Raw genomic sequence first — 27640 nt, 5'->3', positions numbered from 1 at the left:
CACAAAAGCGGATACACACAGGTTGCAAAGAAATGTCACACTGAGTATATATTCCTAGGGGAGATACAAACGGAACAAGAAATAAATAAAATAATTAAATTGAAAAAGATGTCAATTTTTGTACAGTACAAAACATCTCATGCAAGGAAGAGAAAGAATGAAAGCACATCACTGCACACAGACGTCTAAACACAAGGCAAACCTACACACACACACACACGGCACCAGTGGTGTAGAGGTACTGTCACACACACCTGCAAGCATCCATGCATACCCACCCTGCTGTGGTGAGTTAGGAGTTGACCCATCCACTATACAGAGTGCAGGTCAAGTGGTTAAAAACAGAATCTGGTGAGCCATTAGGTCATTTGTTACTTATTTACATATTTATTTATTTGTTCCTTCACTGAGTCTTCACAGGTGCATGTCTTTGCATCTTTGGGGGATAGTACAATCACTGCTGTCTAGTGCACCATAAGCCAAAACAAACAAACAAACAAACCAAATCTTCAAAAAAAATACACCGAAACATCTTGTACACCATTTCAGCTTGAAATAAATAACTGCCGCAGCTTAAAGCAATACAGTCACTGAGGGAAGAAAAGATCAAACTAAGGCATCATGAGAGATCTAAGATATGATTACAGATGTATATTTTGCATATGCATTCAAAAACTACAAGTGCTTTCTGGGGTGACAATAAAATAAAAACATGGTAACATAACAATTCTTTAACCATAAATAGAAATGCGGAATCGATAAGCCAAGTGACCCGCAGTTACACACACACACAAGCACGTATCGGCTGATTCCATATATGGTCAAGGCAACAGCTTACCACACTGCAAACATTAAACACAGTGTGGTCAGGTATATTGCGCGCTACAATTGTTTTTCTTGTTTCTGATTTCATTCAGCCAAATAGCTATACACTAAGGAGAACAAAGGTAATAGCTGTTTGCTAAAGTTTGTAGATTGTTTTGTTTTAGGCTATAATGAGATGGTGTGATCATTGGATATGTTTTGCTCATCAAAAGCAATGTGATAACTTACTGGACTGGCGGACTAGCAGTGTATGCAACAGATAGAAGAATAAATGTGTGTGTGAGACAAGACTGTGTGTACTGTAGGCTACCTGTATGTACCTGAGCTTAACGCCCATTACAGTACAGTGCCATATATGCAGACCGACATGAGGTAGCAAGTTACTGTGTATTTCATGAGAATAAAACATACAAGAGCCTAAAATATGAATACGAAAGCAGATGATATACACAGAAGGACAAAAAGACTATGACAACAAACAAGGCGCCAATGAATGAATAACGCCTTGTAGCCAACATTACCAGCCGATTGATTCTCAGTTCTCGGGTGCAAGCATGAGGTTATTAAAATAACAGCCACACTTGGCAACATCTTCGTTGGCAACGTTTCTATTATTTAACGCTTATAGAGTCGGCGAGCTTGCTTCTATTTCTATAAATAACACAGGGGTGACTCTTAAGAAAAGTCTTTGGCCTCTCTGCTGCTGAAGAACGATAGGGGTTGAGGGGTGGGAGGGCTAGTAAGACCCGCGCTTTCTGCAGCTTGTGGTCTGGTCAGCAGGTTTGAATTGGTGGGAGTGAAAGAATGTGGGGGACAGCAGAGACAGAGTAAAAGAAACGCCCACAAGTTTTTTCCATGAAGAGGTCCTTCAAAGACCTGCGAGGTGCCTGCGCAGTTGAGGCACCGAGCAGCATCTCAACAACAAACGCCACGGCTGCCTCGAAAAGGTCAACCTCTTCAGAGACGTGAAAAAGTAACAGAAATGCAGCCAAAATGTGTCACGAGCTCCAACAAAACAACAACAAAAAGATTGACATTCAGCTGTCACCAATTCACCAGTTTTTCGAACTGCACTCCGAAGTCTTTGATGATAGCGTTAAGTTCATAACGTTTAAGGCAAAACATCACTTTTCCTAGCACAACGCGACAACATCACCACCACCACCAACAAACACAACAGCAACACCAATTACACCACAGACAAACATATGTAAGAATATTTAAAAAAATGTCAATGTAAAATATGTACAACACTTTCCTTAAAAACGCACTCATAAATGTGAAAAGACAAATAGTCTATAGAGTGATTGTCCTTTGTTCAAGCCCAAACCCATCCCTGTTTTCCTGGCTGGATGTCAGTGGACAGTGGTGGTCCGTACGGTGGGCACTGGAGCTCCCTGGTGTGGGTCCATGTAGCTGCCGGACAGGGGGGCTGAATGTGCCCCCCTCTCCATAGAAACCTTGTTTCCTCAGTTACCACGGAGATCGGTCGGCCCCTTAGTAACTGGGCTCGTCCATCTCCTCATCACTCCAGTCGGGGGGTGCGTCAGTGCCGAAGTACCGATCCCCAAAGTTACCTTCATCCAAGGAGGAAAAAAAAGGTCATTATACCATAATATGACATATGTAACACACACACACACACACACACACACACACACACACACACACACACAATCGACACAGACACAGCACACATTTTCTGTCTAAAATACATACAGTATACTGAATTTACATACAGAATACTGAATTTAAACTGAAATGTCTTTTTTAAAGGCTTAGTTTAAAGTATTGAACCATGCTCAATACTATGCCATCAAAGCAAGGTCAGTGGCCAACAAAAGTTTTCTTTATAACAAAGAAAACAGAAGTCGGCACAATACAGGCATCAGATATTTGAATGTGAAAATGTCACACTGACAAAAAAGGAGGAATTTCACACATGGAACTAAAAAGCATTGACCTCAGGAGTTTGGGGCAAAAGGCTTTCAGAACACTTTCAGAGCTTCATGTTATAATGAAAATAAAAAACCTGATGGGGATCTCACTATCTCACTGCAGGACACCGTGGACTGAATTATTTGTTAGGTGCAGACATTTAAAAAAGAAAAGTCTGGGTATCTGATCTTTAGCCATTTTCAGCGTGAGGCTCAGCAGGCTCAAAATCACGTTTGTTAGAATCACTGAGAGGAGGATGTCTACAGGGCTGCCTTTGTAGCCTTTAATGCAGTAACAGTAGACAATGATAATGTTCTGCTTCTAAAGCCATAAGCTTGTAACTACAATCAAATCATGGCGTATCTGAGGCATCAAGACACATATATGCAGTTGGCTTTTAAAGACCGGACTTAAAAGATATAAGAGCAGTAACACAGATGAGAGCCAGCCAACAGTCTCCAACAAGACACACACACACACACACACACAGACTTTCCAGCGGAGAGCCGCCTTCTAAAGTTAATGTTGAGTTAACTGCGTGAGTAAAGGATCAATGGAAACAGTGAGGCATGTAATAAAGGCTGATTTACGATCTGAAAATGTCTCTCGTCCTGTAGTGTCCAACACTCGCAACTTTTTCCATAACGAAAAAAAAAAACCTTCCATAGTAGGGTGTTTGACCATGTCGAGACTTTCATTTAAACATATCAGATTAAAATATGAACTATTACGTCAATAAAACATGTAATACTACACACACACAGCCACATATTGTGGTGGATTTGGTTGCTCGGAGTGCTGCTCACCTATGCCAGGGATGATGTGGAAGAGGGCGTTGACCTTCTTGTCGACGGCGGTGGTGATGATCTTGACCTGGGGGAAAGCGTAGGCCACAGAGTGTACCCCCATCTCGGCCATGAGCAGAGAGACCAGCAGGATCTTATCCTCCTGCACATCATGGTCCTGCACACACACACACACACAGTTAAAAAAATATCATTAAAAAGCTTTAGAAGCACAGGGGTTTATCATCGGGAAAGGCACAGCTAGGTTCTTCGAAAAGGTATTCAAAAACAACTCAACTCTCATCGTGGTAAAATGGTGATGCACTTTTGATACACTATGACACACATACTGTATATGTTTATTCCACTGTTTGGTTGAATTTCCCATTGTCCTACGTAATTTAGAACGACCATTGACATTATGTTATTTAAAAACCTATGAAGTAGAGCCATTTTTTTGGCCATATCACACTTAATTCGCCAAACTCATTGTGACGTTTAAATAAACTGTCATGTTGCATCTGAGCTGTAAAATACAGACGTTCAGAACATACAGTACTGTAGTAACATTGTAGCATATGACGGAGGTGGCTTTTAGCTAGATGGATGGCAGTAGGCAAAGTAAAATAGCGATGGTTCAAAGCTTAAGTTCATCAGAATCCTGGGATATGCCCGCTTGACAACGGGAGAGATAGAACTAACGACTGGCCTTTGGCCATAGCAACCATCCATTTAGAACTAGTAACGGCAGTTTGTCCTGCAAGTTGAGAAATTAGTTGAAATGTGTCGGGAAAAAGTAGTTCTACAAACAAAACAGTTCTAGCGATTAAAACCTTTAATTATAACAGGAAATGAACACAACGCAAGTGGCAACAGTGGAATAAGCAGGATAATGGACTCCACGGTGGTCATGCTGCACGTCGGGGCGTATTACAACCTCAACCGTGCATTCATTTCTGTTAACAGACCACCGTGTTGTCCATTATCCCTTACATAATATGTCCAACAGACACAATCTGGGGCCGTATTCACAAAGAATTTTAAGACTAAAAGTAGCTCCTAACTGGCGAATTTAGGAGCAACTCCTAAAAATAATGGGCGTGTCACTCCTAACTTTAGGACTCCTAATTTTGTTCACTAAAAGTAATTCACGAAGCATTTTAGACCTAAAAGTAGCACCTAAGTCTGGGACAGCTTAAAAGAAGTCGAGAGGACTCCTAACTCACTAAGACCTATTCACAAACCGCTTTTTGTGGCATTTCACGTCGCAATGTTTTGAAATGCGTATGCGGCTACAGGAGCTTCCAATCGCGAGGGAACAATTTTGCATTGTAGGCATAAAAGGGATGCAATAACGCCACCAACAACAACCAAAACTACTCATTGTCAACATGTAAATTAAATGTAACGTTTCATTTTTAATCAAATTAAAATGTTCTCCTCTTTGCAAACGTAGGCATATGGTGAAAGATTAATTTAATAATGTTGCAAAGACACTGCATCAATCCGTATGTTTCATTAGGCTACTAGGCTATTTGTTTTGCCTTACTCTTAATTCATTTAGGCTAGGCCTTTTTATTCAGTTATTAATCATCTTCCGTCCTTCGCACTAATTGTGTAGCGCACGCATTCTCAGACCTGTCACCTGTCACTCATCATCGTAAGGGAGGTGTTTGGAATCATTCCCGCGTTACAATCATCAGCCAATCAAGGTGGTCACTTCAGTCAAGCTCGTGCATGAGTAATGACGTCATCCATAGCAACAAAGACTCACACTTAGTTTAGGAGTTGTCGTTTTTCCTTACTAAGAGTAGGTCTGAAAGGCTTTGTGAATAACTTTTAAGAGAAAACTCCTAGCTAAAATCTTTTAGTGGGATTTAGGAGTACTCCTAGTGGTAAGATAAAAGGCTTTGTGAATACGGCCCCTGGTCTGTAGGCCAACCGTTTTGAGCTGCTCACCAGTAAGACGCGGATGGCCATCATGGCAGCAGCGCCTGTTGAAACGGTGCAGTCCATGAGAATGACGTGGTCCTCGCTGATGTCTCTGGGCAGACGCAGATAATGCAGCTGGACACAGGGAACACCAAGTCAGCAAGCCACACAAATACAAATCTTTTAGAACACTATTCCAAAAGGCAAAGTTCTCCTTCAGAGCACTGGTACAATAACTCAAAGTTATCTTTCAGAACACATTAGCGCAATATATAAGATTAGAATATCACAAGACTCAAAGTTATTTATTCTGCCAGTTTTCCAAGACTCTTTGCGCTCCAAGCAGTGCACATTTTTCAAACTAATGGGTTCATTGATAAGTAATATACTACTAGCACTACTGGGGATTGAAAGGGATCATATTTAGTATTGTCAAGTCAATTTATTTACATAGCAACCTGCGGATGGCCAAAGTGTTTTTTACACAGTGAAAGAACAAGATACAGCGTTTGAAAAAGGGTCCGTTCGCAGAGTGTAAAGATTGTGTTAGAACAATGGTCTAATTTCTCCAAATGTACGCATCGCTATCACATCTGGTGTAGCCAGTTCCACAGATTATAGTGGAAATGAATTGTTGCATCAGAAGCACGGCAAACGGAACACTTCAGTTATGCGGCCGATGTACTGTAGTCTCCTTGTCATTAACAAAAAAATCACAGACAACAAAACTACTGCGTAATAACTGTGTTCTGTCACGGATTGAGGGAAATCTCCTTAAAAAGCAGGCTCAAAAGTGAATGATAGCTTGCTGCTATATTTACATTGTCACTTAATACATAATGAATATCCTCTGGTGTTGGTGAAGCAGACACTTGAAAATGGTCTCTTTCTTTTTGGCATAAGACTCTACATGAGGTCTAAACATAAAGCCTGTCAGTCAGAGGCAAGTGGGTGTGTACCTCGGGCTCTCCCGTGTCCTGATTGGTCTGGATGAGGATCTTTCCGATGCGGACGTCCTTACACACGGCCCTTAGCGCCGGCTCCATGGTCTCGCCCGCTCTCAAGATGGACACGCCAGTGATCTATGGCAAGACGAGAGGGACAAGAATTACACTCATGCTGCAATGAAAAGCAAAGGCAGAGAGGATGAAAGCCTGTGGCCTCAATGAGTACATCTATATGACAGGAGTGGAGAGCAAGAGAGACAGAAAGAGAAAGAGAGAAAGAGAGATAGAGACAGAAAGAGGAAGAGAGAGACAGAAAGAAAGAAAGAGAGAGATACTGTAGATAGATAGATAGATAGAGAGAGAGAAAGAGGCAATATTACTGTGTGTTTACTTACCCTCTTGCCATGGAAAGTCCGCCCTTCGTAGTCCTGTCCTTGAGGTGTCTGGACAATGTGTATCTGAGACGGCAATAAAAAGAGAGAAAGCAGAAGAAAGTGTTTGAGTGAGTGAGTGAGTGAGTGAGTGAGTAAAAGACAGAGTTAGAAAAATAGGCATAGACAGAAAGTGTGTTGGTGTGTGTGTGTGTGCTGGAGTGTGAAGTTTGATACAGACACAGAGTGTGAAAAAGTATCTGTATGTGTGTATGTTGAAAGAGACAGATTAGAGGTTCAGATAGGACAAAAGAGAGAAGTGTGTAACCCCCTTTGCTGCAGCTGTCCAATGAGGCTAACCTCGGTGAGTGGCGCGTTGGGCACTGAACCAGCCCTTGTGAGTCCTGCTTCATAGGACAGGCTAAATGTCAGCCTGGCTCAGACGCTAACGCTAGCTGGCTGCCCCTGCTGTTGTCTAGTGCTACACCTCACAGCACATTTTCCACTGTGGTGGTGGCCCATTCAGCAGAGTTTCCACTGCTAAGTCACTACACACACTTTCACCTCCACACACACACACACACTTTCACCTCCTCTCTTTCTCACAAACACACACACACACAATTGTTTATCTATCGGTCTATCTGTCTGGCTGTCTGGCTAGCTCCATGTTGTTTATCTTTATCCCTCATATTGCCCCATACCTCTCATGTACTTCTCTATTCAATTAAAGTAAATTACACTGAAATATGCACAGCAAGAGCATTTTGCACTGCAGTTGCCTTCTTGAAATTAATCATATAATTAATGCATGTTTAAAGATAAATATTGCATCTCTCAAATGGCTGTCTGTCATTGACTATCTCCCTGTGTCTGTCTGATTGTCTGCCTGTGTGTGTGTGTGTGTGTGTGTGTGTGTGTGATAGTCTGTCTCCCTGTGTATCTGCCTGTCTGTCTCTCTTTGCTCGTCTCTCCCTCACCTGAGAGGGCAGGAAGGACAGGGCGCGTTCGATCAGCAGTCTCATCAGCCGCTTCGAATAGAAGATGAACTCATCTCGGCTCGTGTCTTTATTCCTAAGATGAAGACAGAGATAGAACAGGGGATAGAGAAAGAGAGAGCGACAGATAGAGAGATATATATATATATATATATATATATATATATATATATATATATATATATATATATATATATATATATATATATATATATATATAGAGAGAGAGAGAGAGAGAGAGAGAGAGAGAGAGAGAGAGAGAGAGAGAGAGAGAGAGAGAGAGAGAGAGAGAGAGAGAGAGAGAGAGAGAGAGAGAGAGAGAGAGAGAGAGAGAGAGAGAGAGAGAGAGAGAGAGAAAAACACAAAAAAGGGGTGGAGGAAATCAGAGAGGTGCGTGTGGACAGACAAGCCTCCCAACCCGTGTCCACACTGTCCACACTGAGCCCTTTGTTAGGGTCGGTGTGTTGTTGCATGCAGACACCACATATGCGCCCTCACCACAATAAGGCCTGCAGGGAGCGCTAGTGTGGAGGTGGGCGTGCGCAGCTCGGGGTGTGAACGTGTGTGCACGAGCAAGACAGGAGATGCTTCTGTGTGTGTGCATGTGTGGGACGGATGGTTAAGGTGTGAGTGTGTGTGTTTGTTTGTGCGTGTGTGTATGTCTGTATGTATGGTTTATACTGTATGCACGTGTTTGTATGGGTATGTGTGTATGGTTCAAAAGTGCGTGTGTGTGTGTGTGTGTGCGCATGCGTGTGTGTGTCTGTGTATATTCATGCATGATTATGAATGAATGAATGTGTGTGTGTGTGTGTGTGTGTGTGTTTCATTATGCATTAGTATGAGTGTGTGTGTGAATCTGAGTGTGTCTGTGTATATTTATGCATGAGTGTGTGTGTGTGAGTGTGTGTGAATCTGAGTGTGTCTGTGTATATTTATGCATGAGTGAGTGAGTGAGTGAGTGAGTGAGTGAGTGAGTGAGTGAGTGAGTGAGTGAGTGAGTGAGTGAGTGAGTGAGTGAGTGAGTGAGTGAGTGAGTGAGTGAGTGAGTGAGTGAGTGAGAGAGAGAGTGTAAGAGTAAGGGAGTGTGAGACTGACCTGATGATGGTGTGCATGCCCCTGACCTGAGGCGTGCTTTCGAGGACGCTGAGGGTCTGTGGGAGGGGCTGAGCCTGATGAGCAGAGGCCAATGCAGCCCTGTAACCATGACAACCACACACATGGAGTTGAAAGAGGAAGTAGTTAGCCACCAAAAAAAAGAAAAAGAAAAAAAAAAATCAGACCAAAATCTGTCCATGCAGACAAAAACAGACAATTACCAGCCCACACACCCACACTGACATTGCAGACACACACACTTTCCCTGTCTCTCTCCCTCTCTCACACACACACACACACACACACACACACGCACACACACACGCACACAAACACTTCCTCCATGTATCGCATACACACACGCACCCACACACAAATTACACAAAAACCTCACATTTCTGCAAGACTCTAGTACACACTGACACATGAAACGTTGAGCACACATTAATGTGGGTTAGTGGGAAACCTTGTGATTGAGCACAAAGGCAAACAGACACACACACACACACACGCACACACACTAAGGAGGATTAGTTTTCCTGGCAGCGTAGAGCTATGGCAATTTGCAGAAAGTGGAATTAGAACAGTATTTCAGTGGATAATCCCAAACAGGGAATGGACAGGTTGCTCCATAATCAACCAAAAGGTGGCCTGAGCATCCCAGATGTGTGTCCACCTTATATGGACCCATTTGTAGATGATCATTATATAATACAATAATGATATAATATTTGTATTGTACAGTGCCGAGGTACCAAATATACAGTACTGTGCAAAAGGCACCCATTAGATTTGTTATTTTAGCAATGCTATGATGACCATATATGTTTATTTCTCATTGCCTTTATTAGAATTCAACCAGAAGATAGAGGAATCATATATGTGTTGCGGGGGGGTGGAGGGCTGAAGCCGGTTGGTACTGGTACTGGTTCTGGCTCTGACACATTGGTATGTGTCCCAGAAGTGGGAAGGAGCTGACGACACTGACAGATCGAAGATCTCATTGAAAAGCTCCAGCTGGAAGAGTTCATTGCTCACCTACAGTGAAGTTTAAACGTTTCTATTCAAAGAACCTTGATGGGGGAAGCCGACACTGCATTACCACATGGGAACACAATGTAGAGGGTCATCCCGTATAGGGTGGCCCACGGTCAAGTCAGCAGCTGATCTCGAGACCCCCATTGTAGCTGTATCTACCCGCAGCTTCTGGCAGGCCAGGCATGCCCATCAGTGGCCTGGGCTCCATCAGCTCCATCAAGAGCTTCCCCCTTGGGTGATTGATTGGTCATTAGAACACAGCTAAAAGAACAAATCTAATGTAGCTTGAGACTAAAATTGGACTGGTATCAGAACAAAAACTACATTTGATGTGTATTTAAATGTGTACATATTTCCTGTGTTCTCTGGTCCTATTCTAATTAAGAAAGTGAGAAATAAACAATATAATAACCATGTAAGGTGCCTGAGATTTTAGCACAGTACTGTACATATCCAAAGATATTAAGAGATTAAGAAAATGACAAATTATTGTATAAAAAAACCCTAGATCAGGCCAATCGGCTGGACATTGTAGAAATGACCACTTGAAGACTGCAGTAATTCCACACCTCTAAGCCCAGTTGAAGACTGCACAACCAGCGAAGCAGGAGCAGAGAAACCTACATGCCCATTTCCCTGCGCAGAGGTTTATTTGACGGGGGAGGTGGGGTTGTGCAATCTTATGAACTGATAAAATCACAGCTGTATGGTTTCAACTAAAAATGGCTCAAAACGGCTACAAGAGAAAAAGAAAAGAAAGGAAAAAGCATCCCAAAGCAAAACAAACTCAGAAGACAAGGCAGATGCAAATCTCCTCACATATCCCAACGGAGCTTCCTCTACGGGGAGACATCAGAACACAAGACCGGAAAAAAACATGAGAAAAGAGACAGACATAGACACACACACACACACACACACACACACAGAGGAAAAAAAACAGAATAAAGACAAACACAGAGAGGTGAAATCAGGATGGATGGATTGCATGGGCCAGTGGCAGAGGAGGAGTGGGTGACAGCTGCAGTTGCCACTTCTCTCTGCCACAAACACACACATACTGTACACACACTTCCCATTCATTTAGTAACCGCTTTAGGCCATGTTGTGAATGGGTAGATGAGAAAATTCAAGAAATGTTTCCTACCAATTGCTCTAATATTTACCACAGTGTGTTTCTAAAAGCACGCACTTGTGTGAAATTTGGTTTGGGTTTTTTTGGCCTTGCTGTGTGTGTTGTGTGAGTGTGTATGCGTGCAGTATTCAAGTCAAACTGAAGCTGCCACCATCTCCAGCAAAGAATATCTATTCAAAGACCTGCAACATCCTGTGTCTAGGGTAAAACTTTGTGGGTGCCTCTCTCTCTCTCTCTGACACACACACACACACACACAATCTCTCTATCTATTATCTGTAGTGTGTCTGCGTGTTGAATACCTTGCCCAGTGGAAAGAAAAGACTGAGCTTTTTCTAGAAGGTGCTGGAAACTTTGTTGTGGGCAAGAGCAGCATCTGACAGTGGCCGTTGACACAGATGTGGACAGCCAGGTCAAGAGGTGGTAGGTGTTTGTACATGGCGTGTGTGCCGTTTTTAGACACAGAATGCAGAAGGAGGAATGGCTTTCCGCAGAGTCTATAGTGTGTGTGTGCGTGTGGCTATCGAGTAAGTGTGCGTTGGTTGACCATTTTTTTTAGACACAGAATGCTGGAGGTGTGACAGGAGGCTTTCCACAGAACTTGTGTATGTGTATGTGTGTGTGTTGAGTCTGTGTGTGCCTGAGTGCGACACACACACACACACACACACACACACACACACACACGTGTTTTTAACACACAGACACAGACAGGTGCGTCTGCTGGCTGTTGGACCGACCTCGCTGGGCTGAACGAGTCAAAGTGAGGTGGCCAGCAGCAGCAGCAGCAGCAGGCGTGGAGGCTGTCCCACCCAGGCCTCAGCACCACCATCACCATCACCACCATCACCCACATCAGGCGAACCGTTATCGACCCACCACTAACCCACAAAAACACTGCCAGGGTGCGCCGACAGGCGGTTGGGAGCAGCAGGAGGTCAGGTTAAGCCAACGGTGATGCATGCATTCATTCATTCATTCATTGATTTCTTCATCAGTGCTGCTGGTGGGGAGAGTGGGTGGAGATGATGCTGTGGGTGGCAGCGCCCCCGGGTGGAGAAATGCGGAAGCAGAAGTAGACACAGGAGTAAATGGAGAAAAAAAACCGTGGGTGGTGGGATTGTGGGTGGGTGGTGGTGGTGGTAGGGGGTTTCGGTCGGACGGTCGAGTGAGTGGGGAGTGAGCGGTGCTACTCTACCTGACGCTGAGCTCACGCTGTGGTGGTGGTGGTGTCGGTGGTGCAGGTGGGTGTAGGGGGGACATGGAGACGAAGGCGTGGTGCACAGGGGCAAACGGTCCGTGCGCGCGGGGGGGGGGGGGATGTTGGGTGGGTGCAGGTCAAACAGAAAACAAACAACAAAATACACACAGGAGAGCCTCGTTGACACAACAAGCTTTTCATCACTTAATCACATCCAGTGTTAATTTATACACCAATACACATGCAATGAAAATGACACACACATCAGTTGATTCAGTGGTTTGCAGTATGAAGTGTGTCCTTTTGTCTGTCTCCACTCAGGTCTGTTGCTTCTCCTCATTTCAGATCTCTAATGACTTCATACTCCAAAGCCCCGCGCCTGGCTGTCAGTACAACACTGTGTCAGCTCTGCTGCATGCCAATGAGAGGCTGTTCAATTCTATGCCTGCACAAAATGTGGCCTGCACATTAACAAGAGCGTGTGTGAGTGTGTGGGTGAGTGTGTGTGTGAGTGTGTGTGTGTGTGTGTGTGATTTTATCTGCTGGGTTATCTGGGCCGGGTTTTAGACGACAGGTCTCCAGATGTCTGCCTAGCCTGCGGGTTGAGTGTGGGTGGGGGAAGGGTATGTGTGTGAGTGTGTGAGTTTGTGTGTGTGTGCTCAGCTCAGTTAAATTAGGACAGAATGAGCAAAAACAAACTTAACCGTCTTTGGTGGTGCAGACTACCAGTGGCCACTTCAAAATACAAAATAATCTGATTGGAAGTCAAAGCAGCATTAAATAAAATGTTTACTGTTTGTAATGTGTTTAACAATGTGCAACTTAGTGTGCTTTCTGACAAGTCACTTTTGTACACCATATAGGCATGTATCTGATATCTGAAAACATAATCCTATTAAAAACCAGCAGCCCTCCTCATCACTAAACTTTAGCTATGACCTATTCTGTCCACTAGAGGGGGCAGTGGGACGTCTGTTTCCAGACACCGTGCCGCGACGCCCACATGCCCAATGAGCTGCTGCTGAGCAGCCAACGCTATCGCTGGCTGAACGTAAACAAGCAGGGCCATTATTCAGCGCCGCTTGCACAAACCGTGTCGTGTGTGTGTGTGTGGGGGGGGGGGATGGGGAATGCACTGAGCATTCCAGAGGCGCAGAGCTAGCAGAGCTAGCAGAGCTACTAACATTCCTCTGCAGGCTTGTTAGCATTATTCCCTAATAAAAATAAAATATATTAAAAAAACATAAAACAATAACAAAAGCACGGTCATCTTCTCCAGCTGAGCATGGGAGATATGACAATTCTGTGTGTGCACACACCCCCACACCCACGCCCCAACCCAGTGTGTGTAGACACACACATATTCAATCCAGCATACACATATAAACACACACGCACACACGCCCCTGTGTGTGTGTGTGTGTGTGTGTGTGTGTGTGTGTGTGCGCGTGTGTGTGTGTGTGTGTGTGTACACACAGCACACACACACAATGCGTTGTGCGTCCCTAATAGCGAGCCGGCCCTCTCTCTGGTCTTGTTCCCCTAGTAACAGACACTGAGTGGTGGCTGAGAGTCTTGCTTCAGTCTGTGTGTGTGTGTGTGTGTGTGTGTGTGTGTTTGTGGGTCTGCCTGTGTGTGTGTGTGATGCGCTAAAAGAGTGGGAGGTAGCGGTGAAGGGCTCTTACCTCCTCCAGCTGACTGTGGACGTGCTGGACGATCAGGTCGATGGCCACCATGTTCCCACCACCTGCAGGAGGACACCAAAGAGCCGTCAGGGCCTCTGGGAGTTAAGGGGGGATTACAGGGGGGGGGGGGAAAACCCCGCAGCAGTCTGACCACAACCCCAACTGAACTCAACCCCAACTCTTGCATTTCAATTTCCTGTTTCTCTTGTCTGACCCGAGGCGGAATAAGAGGTCAGTGTTTTGCTTCGTTTGCTTAATTTTATGGCCTGCTACTTTCCCAGTCAAAGTGCAGTGCACTCTAGTGTGTAAGTGAGGGAATGTGCACTCCTCTTTTACAAACACTGTACCTCCTCAAAGACCAGAGGGTTTGATGAACAGCACAACAATAGCATGCTGTGCCCTGGATTACCTTATTGATCTCTCATGGGAGATTCTGTTAAATGCCCCGCCATTGCATACAAAACACACATACTAAGACATGATGCAAGACCATGACAAGTTATTCTGATGTCATAGACAGTGGACAAAAAGATCACAGCATGCACAAGGACATGTACCATATAAAACTTGAGAGCTGAGCTAAGGGGACTTTTCAAATATCCCTGGATATCAGTGTAATTGCTTTGTGATCCCTCGGGATACTCGGACATTCCTGCGCAGTAGTGCAGCCTGTCCACACCACATTTTGCAATTCTTTCTGAATTTCATGACCATGTGGTATTACAACAGCATCCATCACAACACAATGTACTATTGCAAAAGAATGCTGACAACATTGTAAATCATTTCCAAATGGTATAGAAATGATGATCCAATGCTTTTTACATAGTAAGGCACTATATGCTGCATAATCATACAGTACATATATGCATATGATTATGCAGCCTTGGTCTTTGGTTCACAGCTCACCTCGGGGTACCACAATGTCAGCCAAACGCATGCTGGGCTCGATGTACTGTTCGAACGCCGGCTTCACAAACTTATTATACTGCTTGATGACCCCCTCAATTTCCCTCCCTCGTTCGGTGATGTCCCTCCTCAGCCTCCGTACAAGCCGGATGTCCGAGTCTGTGTCCACGAAGATCTTCATGTCCAGGAGCTGCAGGGACAGTGATGATTTTAACATCTAACATACAGCAGACACACATTTCAACATGGACTGGTACATTCAGATATGTGCATTTAATCTGGAACTTTTTTAGACAATATATATTTATAATTGTATTATTCACTTATATTTCTGAAGGGATAAAGTCACACTTTGGCTCTCTCTTCCTTTTTTCACATACTTGCACACAAGCACACACACACGCACACACGCACACACGCACACACGCACACACGCACACACACACACACACACACACACACACACACACACACACACACACACACACACAAACAAACAGAAATGACTAAGACCAAGACTAGACTAGACTAATGACTAAGACCTTCGTCTACCCATATAGCTCATGCATGTAGGAAACAAACGGAAGATCTTGCTCAAAGTTCCTGTTCCGCCCCTTACCTTGAGTAACTCCTTATCAGCGAAAGACATGATGCCTTCAAAAATAATGACGCTGGCGCCATACACCGTTTTCTGCAAGCAAGGACACATTTCAAACACACTTTAAAATGCCCCTGCAGTGCAAGAGTGCATACGAGCATAGGGTTCAGAGTACAACTGGGAGAGTTATGGCATTACATAACACAGATAATAATCTTAGCTGCATTTAGAGATATAAGCTTTTAGCATATATGTAGGATACATTAGGAGAAAAAGATGCGCATGTCATAAATGTCCCCCTTCTGAAATGGTCACAGAAACCAAGCATTACCACACACACAAACACACAGTGGATACTGCTCACTGTATGCCTTCATGATTGAAAGATCCAGTACACCACAGGCTGCACTTATTAATATGGACCCAAACTAAATCATTTTATGCCATAACCACCCACAGCTTAATTTGAAACTATACTGTATGCACTGCACTCTCTAATGTGTACTGAGAGTGTGCACATGCTGATGCGTGTGTGTGTGTGTGTGTGTGTGTGTGTGTGTGTGTGTGTGTGTGTGTGTGTGTGTGTGTGTGTGTGTGTGTGAACGAACCCAGTCCTTCTGTCGCCCGTGCGTGGTGAAATCGTACACGGGGATCTTGACGCTCTTCCCCTGCTTCAACTTGCGTAGTGTGGGCACCAGCAGGCCGAAGTCAAAGGCGTCAGGGTGGTCAAAGTTGTAGTCGTTGCTAGCGGCTAACACCTGCTGCTCAGGGGTGAGCACCTGTGGAAAGACACATCAAGAATGTTTTAGAAAACAATAACGCTCTCAGCATAGAAGCAAACGAGCACACATGAGATTCACACGATTGCACATACATACATGTATCTCAGGGATGACATACAGAAGTTACAGATCTCAATAAGCCATACAGTGTATTTACAGGTCACCCATAAATACTATGTTTAATGGGTACACCCATGTTTTGTAAAGGGCACACATGTTTTTATTCAGTTGACCAAGTCACATGCCGAGCTTGGGGACAGAATTAAAATGGGAGGTGGGGGGTGTGTGCGGTGACTCTGTAAGCATGAAGATGATATCCCAATCCTGCTCCCTCCCTCCCTCTCTCTCCACTTCGCCACAGCTGAGGACAGCCATGCTAAATTTAGGCGGGACACAGACAGTGTCAACCTACAGCGTCACAGAGTGTGGCTTTAAACGTCCCCCCTAGCTCAGGCATTTGGCATTATCACTCTCTTTTACCCTCCAATAACTCTCTCTCTATCTCTCTCTCACACACACACACACTTTTTATCTCTAAAGACACGATGAAGCTCCTCTCATGATTGCATTTGCAGGCCGGAAGCAACAGCCCAGTGTTGGGACAGGCAGCTCTGCGATGTGTTGCCACCAGAACGGGTAGCTCAGGGCAACTGGTCTCAGGTGGCAGGAACATGCAGGACTCAGCACTTGCCCCCGGGGAGGGGTACTTAGCCACCATGACAGTTTGGACTCTGGCTTTACGCTGGGAGACAAACAGAGCCGGCGCACAAAGACGCACAGATCTCTTTTTCGACTCCCTCTTTTCCTTTTCCTGTGGTCCATAAGTGGGGGAAAACAGCGGTTCCAGCTGTAGGGTCGCTCTGCTCCGCTCTGGCCAGGCTGTAAATACCTCTGGCATTTCTGACATTACAGCTGCAGGCACCACAATCTGGCTGAGCCACGGCAGCGTTACATAACGGCCGTGTGAGCGTGACATGGGTGGCAACTCTAATGGTGACTCTCTCTCTCTCTCTCTCTCTCTCTCTCTCGCTCTCCCTCTCAACCGCTCTCTCGTGGGAGTCAGTCTTCCTGGAGTCTCTCTCTCTCATCCTTCAAGTTCTTCTGCCCTCGCGACAGTCCAAGTGGACAGTGGTCAGCCCGTGAACCAGCTCGCAGCTTTTTAGCAGAAGCGGAAGAGGAAAGATTACGCAGCATTTCAGGAGATATAATCATGCCTGAGCATGCTGGTGGTAGTTCATTTAATGGCGACTGCAGACCGTGGTATGACAGTACAGGAAGGGCATGTGTACTCGCATACTAGTTTGGACCGGATAAATATTCCATATGAATAGAAAGCCTAGATGGGGGCCCAGCAATAAAGGTCAAGTTCTGGACTGTTTATGACCAGGGAGTACTGGGCTCAAAGTCTTAAACACACACACACACACACACACACAGGGTTGCAAAATTCCAGGAATTTTCAAAGTTTCCATGGCAATTAACGGGAATATACAGGAATAAAGTGTTGTTATTGTGAAAATTGTGTTAATTGTGAAAAAACTTGCACTATTTTGCAGCATAATATTAGTTCAATCTGGTTAAATGCAAAATCAGTCAAATTTCTACCCTGCACATATGTCATGCACACAGCAATCAGCATACTGTAGGCTACAAGACATATGAAATCTATGGTGCGTTCATGAGCTTGGGAAAAATCTTTTTCCCAGTGAAAATGTCATTGTGGACATCATCTCATGTGGGAATATCTGGTGGGAAACTCGGGGAAGTTTGCAAACAGAGTCGCCCGGTTGTGGGCTTGTTATCACTTTTGTCCTCGTTCAAATGGGAGTATGTCATTTTGCAAAAGCTCTAATGGGACGGTTAATATGGTCATATTGCTGGTCTGATTTAGCTTGACACTTAATACATAATCACAATCTATGAGGTTTGGGGTGACATGTTGTGTCATTATTTTTATAATTATTATTTTTTTTGACCATTTTCTGGGATTCTGACTGGACAAAGCGAGTCAGTCAATGTTCCAACCAATCAGATTTTGTTGTTGCATGGCGTGGTGTATCTTGGGCAGTTCAGTGGTTTCGGTGTTGCTAGCTTAGCACGCTAGAAAACCATAGGCAGAGAATGGGATTCCCACTAGCATGCTAGCTAGCTTTGTATGCTAAGATAAGCAAAAATACTAACAATCATATTGCTTATTTTAAAACAAAATGTTTATATGCATGTTTTATATGAAACAGTTTGTATGAATTACCCAAAATCCCCAGTTAATTCCCATTCACTTCCCCCGTAAATTCCCATTCACTTTCATAATTTCCTTTTCAACTTGGAATATTTCCAAAATTCCCCAGCTTAACTTCCCATGGAAAGTTTCCAGAAATGTATTCCGGCCCTTTGCAACCCTACACACACACACACACACACACACACACACACACACACACACACACACACACACACACACACACACACACACACACACACACACACACACACACACACACACACACACACACACACACACAGTCTCGCTCACAATAGCTCATAAAGTAAGTGTGAGACTGGATGTGAAGTCAAACCTGAACATCATACACAAGGCTAAATCAAATGAGGGTCATTTTCACAGGCACACAGGCCTTCCTGGGTCAGGACCAGCACTCACTCCCTGAGTCTCACCTTGTAAAAGGAGTCCATGGACAGCAGCACCACCCAGGGAACGTCCAGCGCCTCGATGATCTTGCGGGCCACAGTGGTTTTGCCAGAGGCACTACCCCCACACAGTCCTGCAGCGAGACAAGACAGCACAGCATAGGCACATGACTCACTGACCAAAGTTTAGCTGGCGGCTACAGGTCCCTCACATGGATTCCATTACCGCTGGATGCAAACACTCTCGTTTCTCCACTGTAAATCCCCCTTTAAGACAACAAACACTAAGAGAGATGCATGTTTGGCTTTAGTCAGGATTATGGCTGCTTTAAGAATTGTCTACAGGGGAGCAGCTGAGCTAGTGTGGTAGCACAGGCAGAGGCTAGTCACTTCCTTAAATGCAATGGCTTTGACAGAAATGCCTGCGGTTTGTCACACCAAGCTTTAAAATAGACAATTCCAAGATGGCGATTCAATGATAACAAGCCTCTTGTGGTATGCAGTCATCAAATGTTGCACTGGACTGTGTTTACTGCTGAAACTCATGTTTAGTACTTCATGAATACAATTCTGTCAACTAGCCTGGGTAAACCCAGATGAACCTGTTAGCAAATTTGAGTTTGCTCTGCAGATCTGTCTGGAAAGGAGCCCCTTGACACCTGTTTCTGAACTTGCTGTTTAACTGCTTCCACAGGCCTAGCCAGAAGTGAAATGAAACTTAAATGTGTGCATAAAAGTCCTAAACAAATCATGTCTGAAGTGAAGCAAACATCTTTCTTGTAAACAAAGGTTTTAAATGCAGTAGTTTACTCAATTCAAAAGTAAATAACGTTTCTGGGTTTTTGGTGATTCAGAAATGGATGTCAATGAGCTCCTTTCCAAACCAACTTGCAGAGCAAATTTATTTGCAAACAGTTTTCATGTATGAGTTTTCAAGTCAAAATACCTCCTGATTTCAATAGCTGCTTTCAGACACAACCTCCGCAGTATATGCAGAGCTTTGTCAAACGGAGGTCCGACACTTCGGGTGATCCAGACATGATGCTAACTTGCGGAACTTATGCTGACATATGTGTGAACGACACACACACACAAACAGAATCTCTGTGTGATTAAACAGGTTGAATATGCACATGAACAGAATCTCCGCATGACACAAGCTCATTTATATAATGTCCGTCTGAAATACTAGGAGGGGAGAAGTTCGGACTTCCAAATGACTGGTTATGTTGTTCAGATATACGGCCCAACCGTGTGACATCCGCAGAACATCCATACTTACACCTAGTTCTGAAAGCAGCTAATGACTGGGTGTTCTTGAATTGATAGGCAATGCTGAAGAATGAAACCATCTTGCTATCCATATACTGGGCTTCTAATCTTGAACCTTATCTGTGATAAACCTGAACCTCTCCTTTTGCATGGTTTTTAATCTGAACTATTCTATCTACATGATTCCAAACAGTCATCTGTTCCTTTGTTTTGTGATGAACCTGAACCTTTCAATTTTCATGGTACTCAACCTAAACTAAACTGTATAATATCATTTCATTCTCAACCTGAACTTGAACGTCCATCTGTAGCGTCCCAAACCATCTGTGTAATTATTTATAGCTGGAATTTTTTCCAACTGTTGTCGTTGTCAACTTTTTATCTCTGTTGTTTGTGCGTCTCTCACCAATGACGAAGGCTTCCTTTGACTGGGTCCCATGCTCGTTGTACCAGGGTGGGCGCCCGGCTGTGTAGATGGTCCTCTTACTGGTCCTCAGAAGGGGTGGCTCGGATTTGCACTGGCTGGTGGTCCGTTTCCGTGGCGACAGGCCACTGTTCACGGTAGGGAGGAGTCTGTCGAGTGAGCCCTCACCACCGCCGCTATGGTAACAGAGAATGTGGGGGGGGGGGGGGGTAAGAGAACAACAGGAGTCATGACTTACAGCTATCAAGGTTAATTTTGATATTGCTTAAATATGTGCTGGTCTGATGTAACCTGACTGTTTGCCTAACGCGGCGTTTCTTTCCCTGCGAGTAGTAACCTGTTTAGAGTCAATTACATGCTCATCTGATATCTATGAGAAGGATCATGTGTGCAGATCACTCCAGCAGGGTTAAATATCTTTTTTTAAGGCACAGTCAGTGATTCAGACAAGAAGGCAACTCTTTTCAAACTCCGCAGCCAAGTAAATACTGTGCAACACATTTTTCCCTGTTTTTGTTCCAGTCAAAGTCAAAGTCAAGTAGCTTTGATTGACAGACAGACTCCTTGACTTTAATGGGTTGATGGTGGAGAAACAAATGATTGTTTTTGGTCATTTCCATGGTTTCCACAATTTTCATTTCCATAATTTTATACTAAAACATATTTGCATTGTCAAGGAAGCATACCAAAAGTAGGTGTCATTTGGGCACAAGGGTAGACAAACCTGCCTGCTAAAGCGCAAGATCAAATGAATAAGTATGACACACAAGGCAGACTTAGTCTAGTTAACTGTGTCGACAAGTAAAATGATTACAGACCAAATCCTGTTAATGGGACCCTAGGCATAACCTCATAAAGACTACCAGCAACAGCCCCTCAGGAGCATGTCAGCGGATGAAGCAGAGGACACACATTAACCCGCCTGAGTCAGCTTGAACTCGCTGCCAGAGCAAAGCTCTGTTACTTTTTGACTCCCTGATGAAAGCTTAATGCTGAAATGCATCGGAGTGTTATTAAAGGTTTAAAATGGCCAAAGCCATGATACTAAAGGCTTTTTAACTGTTTTAAAACAGAGAGCGCCTTGGAACTTCTTTTGGCTCCTCCATTTTCTGTTGTCGTCTTCAACCACTTGGAGACTATTCACGCTATTAGTGAAACTATAAATCTAAATATTCCAAGGAGGTATGTGACCAGACTGCATACAGTAACTACATACTCCTCCAAGCCAACTATCTCCACACCCGACAACCAAAACAAACTACAGGATCATTTCTGTGGTGAATGAAATGTGTGGTGGACAGGCTGTGTTAAGGGGAAATGGATTACACCAGACTCAGACGTCACCTCTGTTATACTGGGTCAGTAGTGTATTCCAAGTATGCGGTTTAATGAAAAACTTGGTCAGGTTGATATCTCTGCACTAGAGCTGCTTAACCGCCAGCCAAACTGCAATACACGTTTCTCGGTTGTTACTCTAGGGTAGAGCAACTCACTTTCTGGAGGTATACTGCCCCCCATCTTTATTACATTTCTCCAGAAAAGTGTTGCCCAAAATCAATAGGACTATAATAGAATAATTAACAATAATAATCATGAAAACTGCCCGGCAACCTTGATCAAATAGTTCCCCAGCTTTAGTTAACTTAGGTTTGGACACTAAAGCAAGTATTTGGAATATAGTATAGTATAAGTATACTGTTTTGATCCCGTGAGGGAAATTTGGTCTCTGCATTTATCCCAATCCGTGAATTAGTGAAGCACACAGTGAACACACAGTGAGGTGAACACACACTAATCCCGGCGCAGTGAGCTGCCTGCAACAACAGCGGCGCTCGGGGAGCAGTGAGGGGTTAGGTGCCTTGCTCAAGGGCACTTCAGCCGTTCCTACTGATAGGGTTCGAACCGGCAACCCTCCGGTTACAAGTCCAAAGCCCTAACCAGTAGGCCACGGCTGCCCCAATATAAAAGCCAGCTGGTGATCATGTGAGCTGCATACAGTACCTCTGGCATTTTTTAACCTACTCCATTCAGAATTCTTTGAGCCTTGGTGCGGTCCAGTGAACCAGCCTGCATTTCCACTGGTTTTGCACCAAGGATGCGTCAAGGGTGGTGCATCCATACCCGAACTGTAGATTGACACGTCCACTCTTGTTTAATATTTTTGGTTCCAGTTCCGAACTTTCCTTTCAGATTCTGAACCGATTTCTTATTTGTCAAAATGCTTCAAACGGTTCTGGAAGGTGAACCCGTACGGAGTCGGTTTGGTAGTCATTGGAAAAGGGCCATCTGGAATTTGCATTCATTCCTAACAGCATTACAGGGCCTCTACCTCTATGGCCCTGGCCAATTTGACTTGTTGATATCCCAACCAAATGGTTTGACACCCGAGAGAGTGGCAGCTCAGGCTTGTTTACCACTCTACAGCCCACAGGCCTGATCTCCTGCCAGACAAGGCAAGCAACGACGCATGATCCTGACGCTAATCTCCACACCTGTATGAAAGCGTGATTAGACTGATTTAAAAAGGCAGCAACCCAGCAGGGTTACATCACAGGTGTGACCTTTCTACTTTGTGCTTTCCACCGCCCCCTCCCAAGACAGCTTGTATCCTCTGGACCTGATATTCCGATATGGGAAAGAAGCGCACCTTACTGCAGGTACAAGTGAACCAAACTTCCTCTGCGGACGATTGAAAGAAGCCAGTCATGGTTCCACAGGGAGGGAGGGGAGGGACGGAGAAACAGAGACTGCATCAGCAGCGGCCACTGAAATTGCTGTCCTTCTGAAACCGAGTTCGGAGACTGGCACACACTCGGAGCTGACATTTGTTGGGAACACACTGTCCAAGGTTCTAAGTGGGAATGGGACCTATGGGCCTATCCTTATCACTTCTCTCTCAGCAAACATAGGTTAGGCCCCGTGTTTTAAACAGAACCACAGTAAAACAGACCGGCTGGTTGGTCAGGTTATCAGTCCCAGTGCTGGATATAATGAGAGGGCGATAAAAGATTAGCCTAGCTTGTGGATGAACCCTGCACTCTAATTGGTGGTGCAATATCCACTGCACAAAAACAAAAGTTGGTCAAGCTCATTTATGGCACTTAAATGGCACTTTACTGTTGCTGCATCTAACAAACAAGCCTTAACTGCTTTTGAGCAGATGATGAACTTTGGTCTGTTTTTTTTTGTAGCCCTGTAATTAATCTATGATGAAAAAGTGAAGAACTGAATCACTGTTTACTTGTTTGAGGTCTACTTATCTCTTAATGGCATTAAGACGCTATATAGCCTATGGCATAATGACAACCCACAAATAACAAAAAAACACAGTTGATTCTTACTTAAACTCATCTCGCAACACTGGGATGATGACAGTAACACACAGTGGACAAGGCAAACCAGTGTGGATGCAACACGTCATGTGGCTAAAGTTTCACAAAAGTTCTGAACACAGCTGACCTTATCGGTTCACTAGAATTGTACTCACAGAGAGCCCACAAAAGAGAGAGGGGGAGAGAGAGAGAGAGGGAGAGAGAGAGAAGAAAAATGTCACCAGCAGAGTAATTCCAGGTGAACAGTGTCAAGGACTGGGTAGTAGGCAGGCACGGGTCCAAAGCGAGATTTAGAGAGTCACATAGCTTAGAGGGCATAAGCCAATTTAAAACTCAGTGGCACGCAGGGCACCTCTGTCACTGTGTCACACACACACACACACACACACACACACCTGAAAAACAGAAACACTTAGAGTGCTGGGCACAGCACAATGGCCACGACAAATAACACATGATGAAGAGAATGGACACGCGAGGAGTGCAACTGGATCATAAACAAACAAACAAACAAACAAACAAATGCATAAATAAACAACGGAAGAGGACTTACCTGCCATCTGATCTGAGAGCCCAACATCCTGATATCCTAGCTCCCGAATAAGCCGGAAGAGTGGTCATGATTAGAGCAACGAAACAACAGATACAGGGAGAGAGAGAGAGTCTTTTTTTTTCTGCTAAGGTCGCTAGTGTTTGGAGTTACTATACTGGAGTCAGTGCGATTGACAGGCGCATACACACACACTCACTCACTCACTCACAACGGGCTGGGCGGCTGCACTTAACACTTCTACCCTCTGGCAAGACGCCTTGGCTGAGTGAGACAGCAAGAAAGAGAGAGAGAGGGAAAGAGAGAGAGAGAGAGAGACAGAGAGAAAGAGAGACAACAGGAGCCGGTCAAAGGGGAAGGAAACGAAACTATGCTTTCAACATCGGTTTTGATTTCTCCTCGCTGCGCACTGTGTTGTTGTCGTAGGGAGCAACTCAGAAACCAATCTGACGTACTGACGCTCTTTTTCCCTCCAACCAACACTCCCTCCCTCCCTCCCTCCCTCCCTCCCTCCCTCCCTCTACTCCCCCTGCGGTCACCTCCCTCACTCCCTCCCTCCTTCTCTCTCTCTGCCGCCCTCTCTCATTCTCACTCCCTACCTCGCTCTTGCGTTACAACAGGCACAGCCAGAGAACCTAAGAGGATAACCTATCCTGCAGATTATGTTTGTAAGGTGGTATTAATAGAAACCGGTCAGAGAGCGAGAGAGAGAGAGTGAGAGAGAGGGAATGAATGTTACAGAGTTAGTGCGAGAGAGCACCTCTCTTCAGACAGGCACGCGCGCGCGTGGGTCCATCATTGTCCTGAGACGACACCCCCCCCACACACACACACACACACACACACACACACACACACACACACACACACACACACACACACACACACACCTCCAGCCTGTTATGGAGCTGGTCATCTGTCTTTGACATTCAGGCGGTGTCGCAATGCCTCAGCAAGGGGGCGGGAGACTGAGAAGGAGGTGTGTGTGTGTGTGTGTTGAGGGTGGGTGCAGTGGGAGACGACAGCAGCACTCCGTCATGGCTTGCATGCGGTAGAGGAGGGGCGCTGGCCTCTGACGGTTTGGCCTCAGCGGCTGCACTGAAGCACCAGTCAACAACAAACAAATGAAGTGGTTCAGCGTGTGTGTGTGTGTGTGTGTGTGTGTGTGTGTGTGAGAGGAGAGGGAGGACGAGGAAGAGAGAGACACACTGGGTGACTGTGTGAAGAGAAAAAAAACAGCAAAAACATGTGACACGCACCGAGTAAGAGACAAAAGAGCCGCACAGACAGAGAGCACAGGACTGGCAATCAGAGAGAGAGAGAGAGAGAGAGAGAGAGAGAGACAGAGAGAGAGAGAGAGAGAGACAGAGAGAGAGAGAGAGAGAGAGAGAGAGAGAGAGAGAGAGAGAGAGAGACAGATAAAAGAATGAACTAAGAGAAAGAATGACAGTTAGAAAGACTAAATTGACTGCCCGTCCTTAACATCCACACACATCTATGTGGGGAGCCTCTTAGCAACCCCTTAACAACCAGTAAAACCTCCCTTCCTCCTGCTCTCCCCCTCCCCACACCAGCCACACCTGTCACCTCTGGGCCTCGTCTTCCTCCTTTCCCTTCCCCACTGGAGACCATGCCACCTGGGCACAAACTGCATGATGCAACCCTAGTCTCTGTCTCTCTCTCTGTTTCTGTCTCTCTCTGTCTGTCTCTCTCTGTCTGTCTCTCTCTGTCTGTCTCTCTCTCTCTCAGGAATGAAAGCGGGGAGGAGATGCAAGCACAGGGGAGGACAAACAAGCACAGCCTCAGCATCAGGATGGCTGCAGGGCTAGGCCAAACAGTCATCGCCCTCAAGGGTGCTAAGGTACGATCCAACCACCACACTGTGAGCCAAAAAATTCTCCTTGAGCTTCATTCAGGTTTAGCTGGTTCACCGCTGCACATCAAACCAAACAATAAAAAAAAATGTGGCAAGACATCGTCATCTGAAACCTACTGTGAGACTAAAGAAGCTCTGGTCACGAACAACAGAAAAGGTTTTATACGGCGTTAACATTTCACAGGCGATAAGCTGTTTACATAGAACAGGCCTACTACGTTATTATTTATTGTACTCCATGTAGCCTAAATAAATAAATAAACCTATTTTTACATGTAGTGTATCTACCTTCAAATACAAAACAACATCAATGGGCATCGGTTGAGCAATGCATGCGTTTAAGGCTTTATCGACCAAAACGTCTGCAGCTTGTCATTCCACTCCATTCTTTTGACGGAACGTGTCCCCTGTTCAAATATGGCGGCTGCGTAGATGTATTCTGCCACATAGGCTTTAGCAGGCAAGGCGACATCTACCAATATCTATGTGAGCAGCCTAGCTGTACTCAGGGATGGACAGTATTTAAGATACATACATTTAAAATACGTATAAAATATGTATTTCAAATACAAAATAGTATTTTGCAATTAGTATTTTATTGGGTTGAAGAAAATGGCTGCATATTTTGTATCAAAATACTTTAACTTAAGTATAAGTATAAACTTTATAGTTTACAAATACTGCAAAATATGTTTGGTAAAACCAATACTTTTGGTGAAAAGTGCAAAACAATGAATGCTGCCCCTCACTGGTGCTGATGTAGTAATTTGCCCAGACTTGTTGTGATCAGAATATTGAGATGAAGGAGGATGATCCAGAGCAAGAAGAGTAACCTACACAGTATAGGTTGCTCTCACACACACAATATACTCTCAGACCAACCCACTCATTCAACCACATGGTTACTTGCTCACTCAAACTTATACTGTAAGTTGGCCTGTTTTTGGTAGAACTTTAGAACAACTCTGACTAAGTATAAGTATATATACTCTTTTGATCTCGTGAGGGAAATTTGGTCTCTGCATTTATCCCAATCCGTGAATTAGTGAAACACACTCAGCACACAGTGAACACACAGTGAGGTGAAGCACACACTAATCCCGGCGCAGTGAGCTGCCTGCAACAACAGCGGCGTTCGGGGAGCAGTGAGGGGTTAGGTGCCTTGCTCAAGGGCACTTCAGCCGTGCCTCAGGGTTCGAAACGGCAACCCTCCAGTTACAAGTCTGAAGTGCTAACCAGTAGGCCACGGCTGCCCCACTATGATGTGTAATAACACAGACAATGTATTCAGACTTGAT

The 27640-nt window shown here is 44.7% G+C and overlaps 1 protein-coding gene across 4 annotated transcripts in view; it reads right to left on the bottom strand.

Annotated features, from left to right (window-relative positions):
• Positions 1-364: 364 nt before the first annotated feature.
• uckl1b (uridine-cytidine kinase 1-like 1b) overlaps positions 365-27640 on the bottom strand; it is a 30318-nt gene continuing 3042 nt past the window's right edge. The window contains exons 1-15 of one of the 4 annotated variants that reach the window (XM_076277074.1): positions 24470-24909; positions 20567-20760; positions 18916-19022; positions 16069-16239; positions 15482-15553; positions 14863-15052; positions 13954-14015; positions 12266-12282; positions 8895-8993; positions 7779-7872; positions 6823-6885; positions 6440-6562; positions 5508-5615; positions 3570-3726; positions 365-2402 (exon numbers count right to left, since the gene is read on the bottom strand). In XM_076277074.1, the coding sequence (XP_076133189.1) occupies positions 2323-2402; positions 3570-3726; positions 5508-5615; positions 6440-6562; positions 6823-6885; positions 7779-7872; positions 8895-8993; positions 12266-12282; positions 13954-14015; positions 14863-15052; positions 15482-15553; positions 16069-16239; positions 18916-19022; positions 20567-20760; positions 24470-24537 (1605 nt within the window). In that variant the 5' untranslated portion in view covers positions 24538-24909 and the 3' untranslated portion in view covers positions 365-2322. Of the gene's footprint in view, positions 2403-3569; positions 3727-5507; positions 5616-6439; positions 6563-6822; positions 6886-7778; positions 7873-8894; positions 8994-10751; positions 10772-12265; positions 12283-13953; positions 14016-14862; positions 15053-15481; positions 15554-16068; positions 16240-18915; positions 19023-20566; positions 20761-24469; positions 24910-27640 lie in introns of those variants that run through there. The other 3 variants (XM_076277073.1, XM_076277072.1, XM_076277071.1) reach the window with 3 other exon arrangements.

Source organism: Alosa pseudoharengus, unplaced genomic scaffold, assembly GCF_046254945.1.
Source record: "Alosa pseudoharengus isolate Yale_2024_CS ecotype anadromous, Long Island Sound unplaced genomic scaffold, YU_APseudo_1.1 YU_APseudo_1.1_scf_9, whole genome shotgun sequence".
Classification (NCBI taxonomy): Eukaryota; Metazoa; Chordata; class Actinopteri; order Clupeiformes; family Clupeidae; genus Alosa; species Alosa pseudoharengus.
The sequence above is the reverse complement of the archived record's forward strand: the minus strand, read 5'-3'. Positions and strand labels throughout refer to the sequence as shown.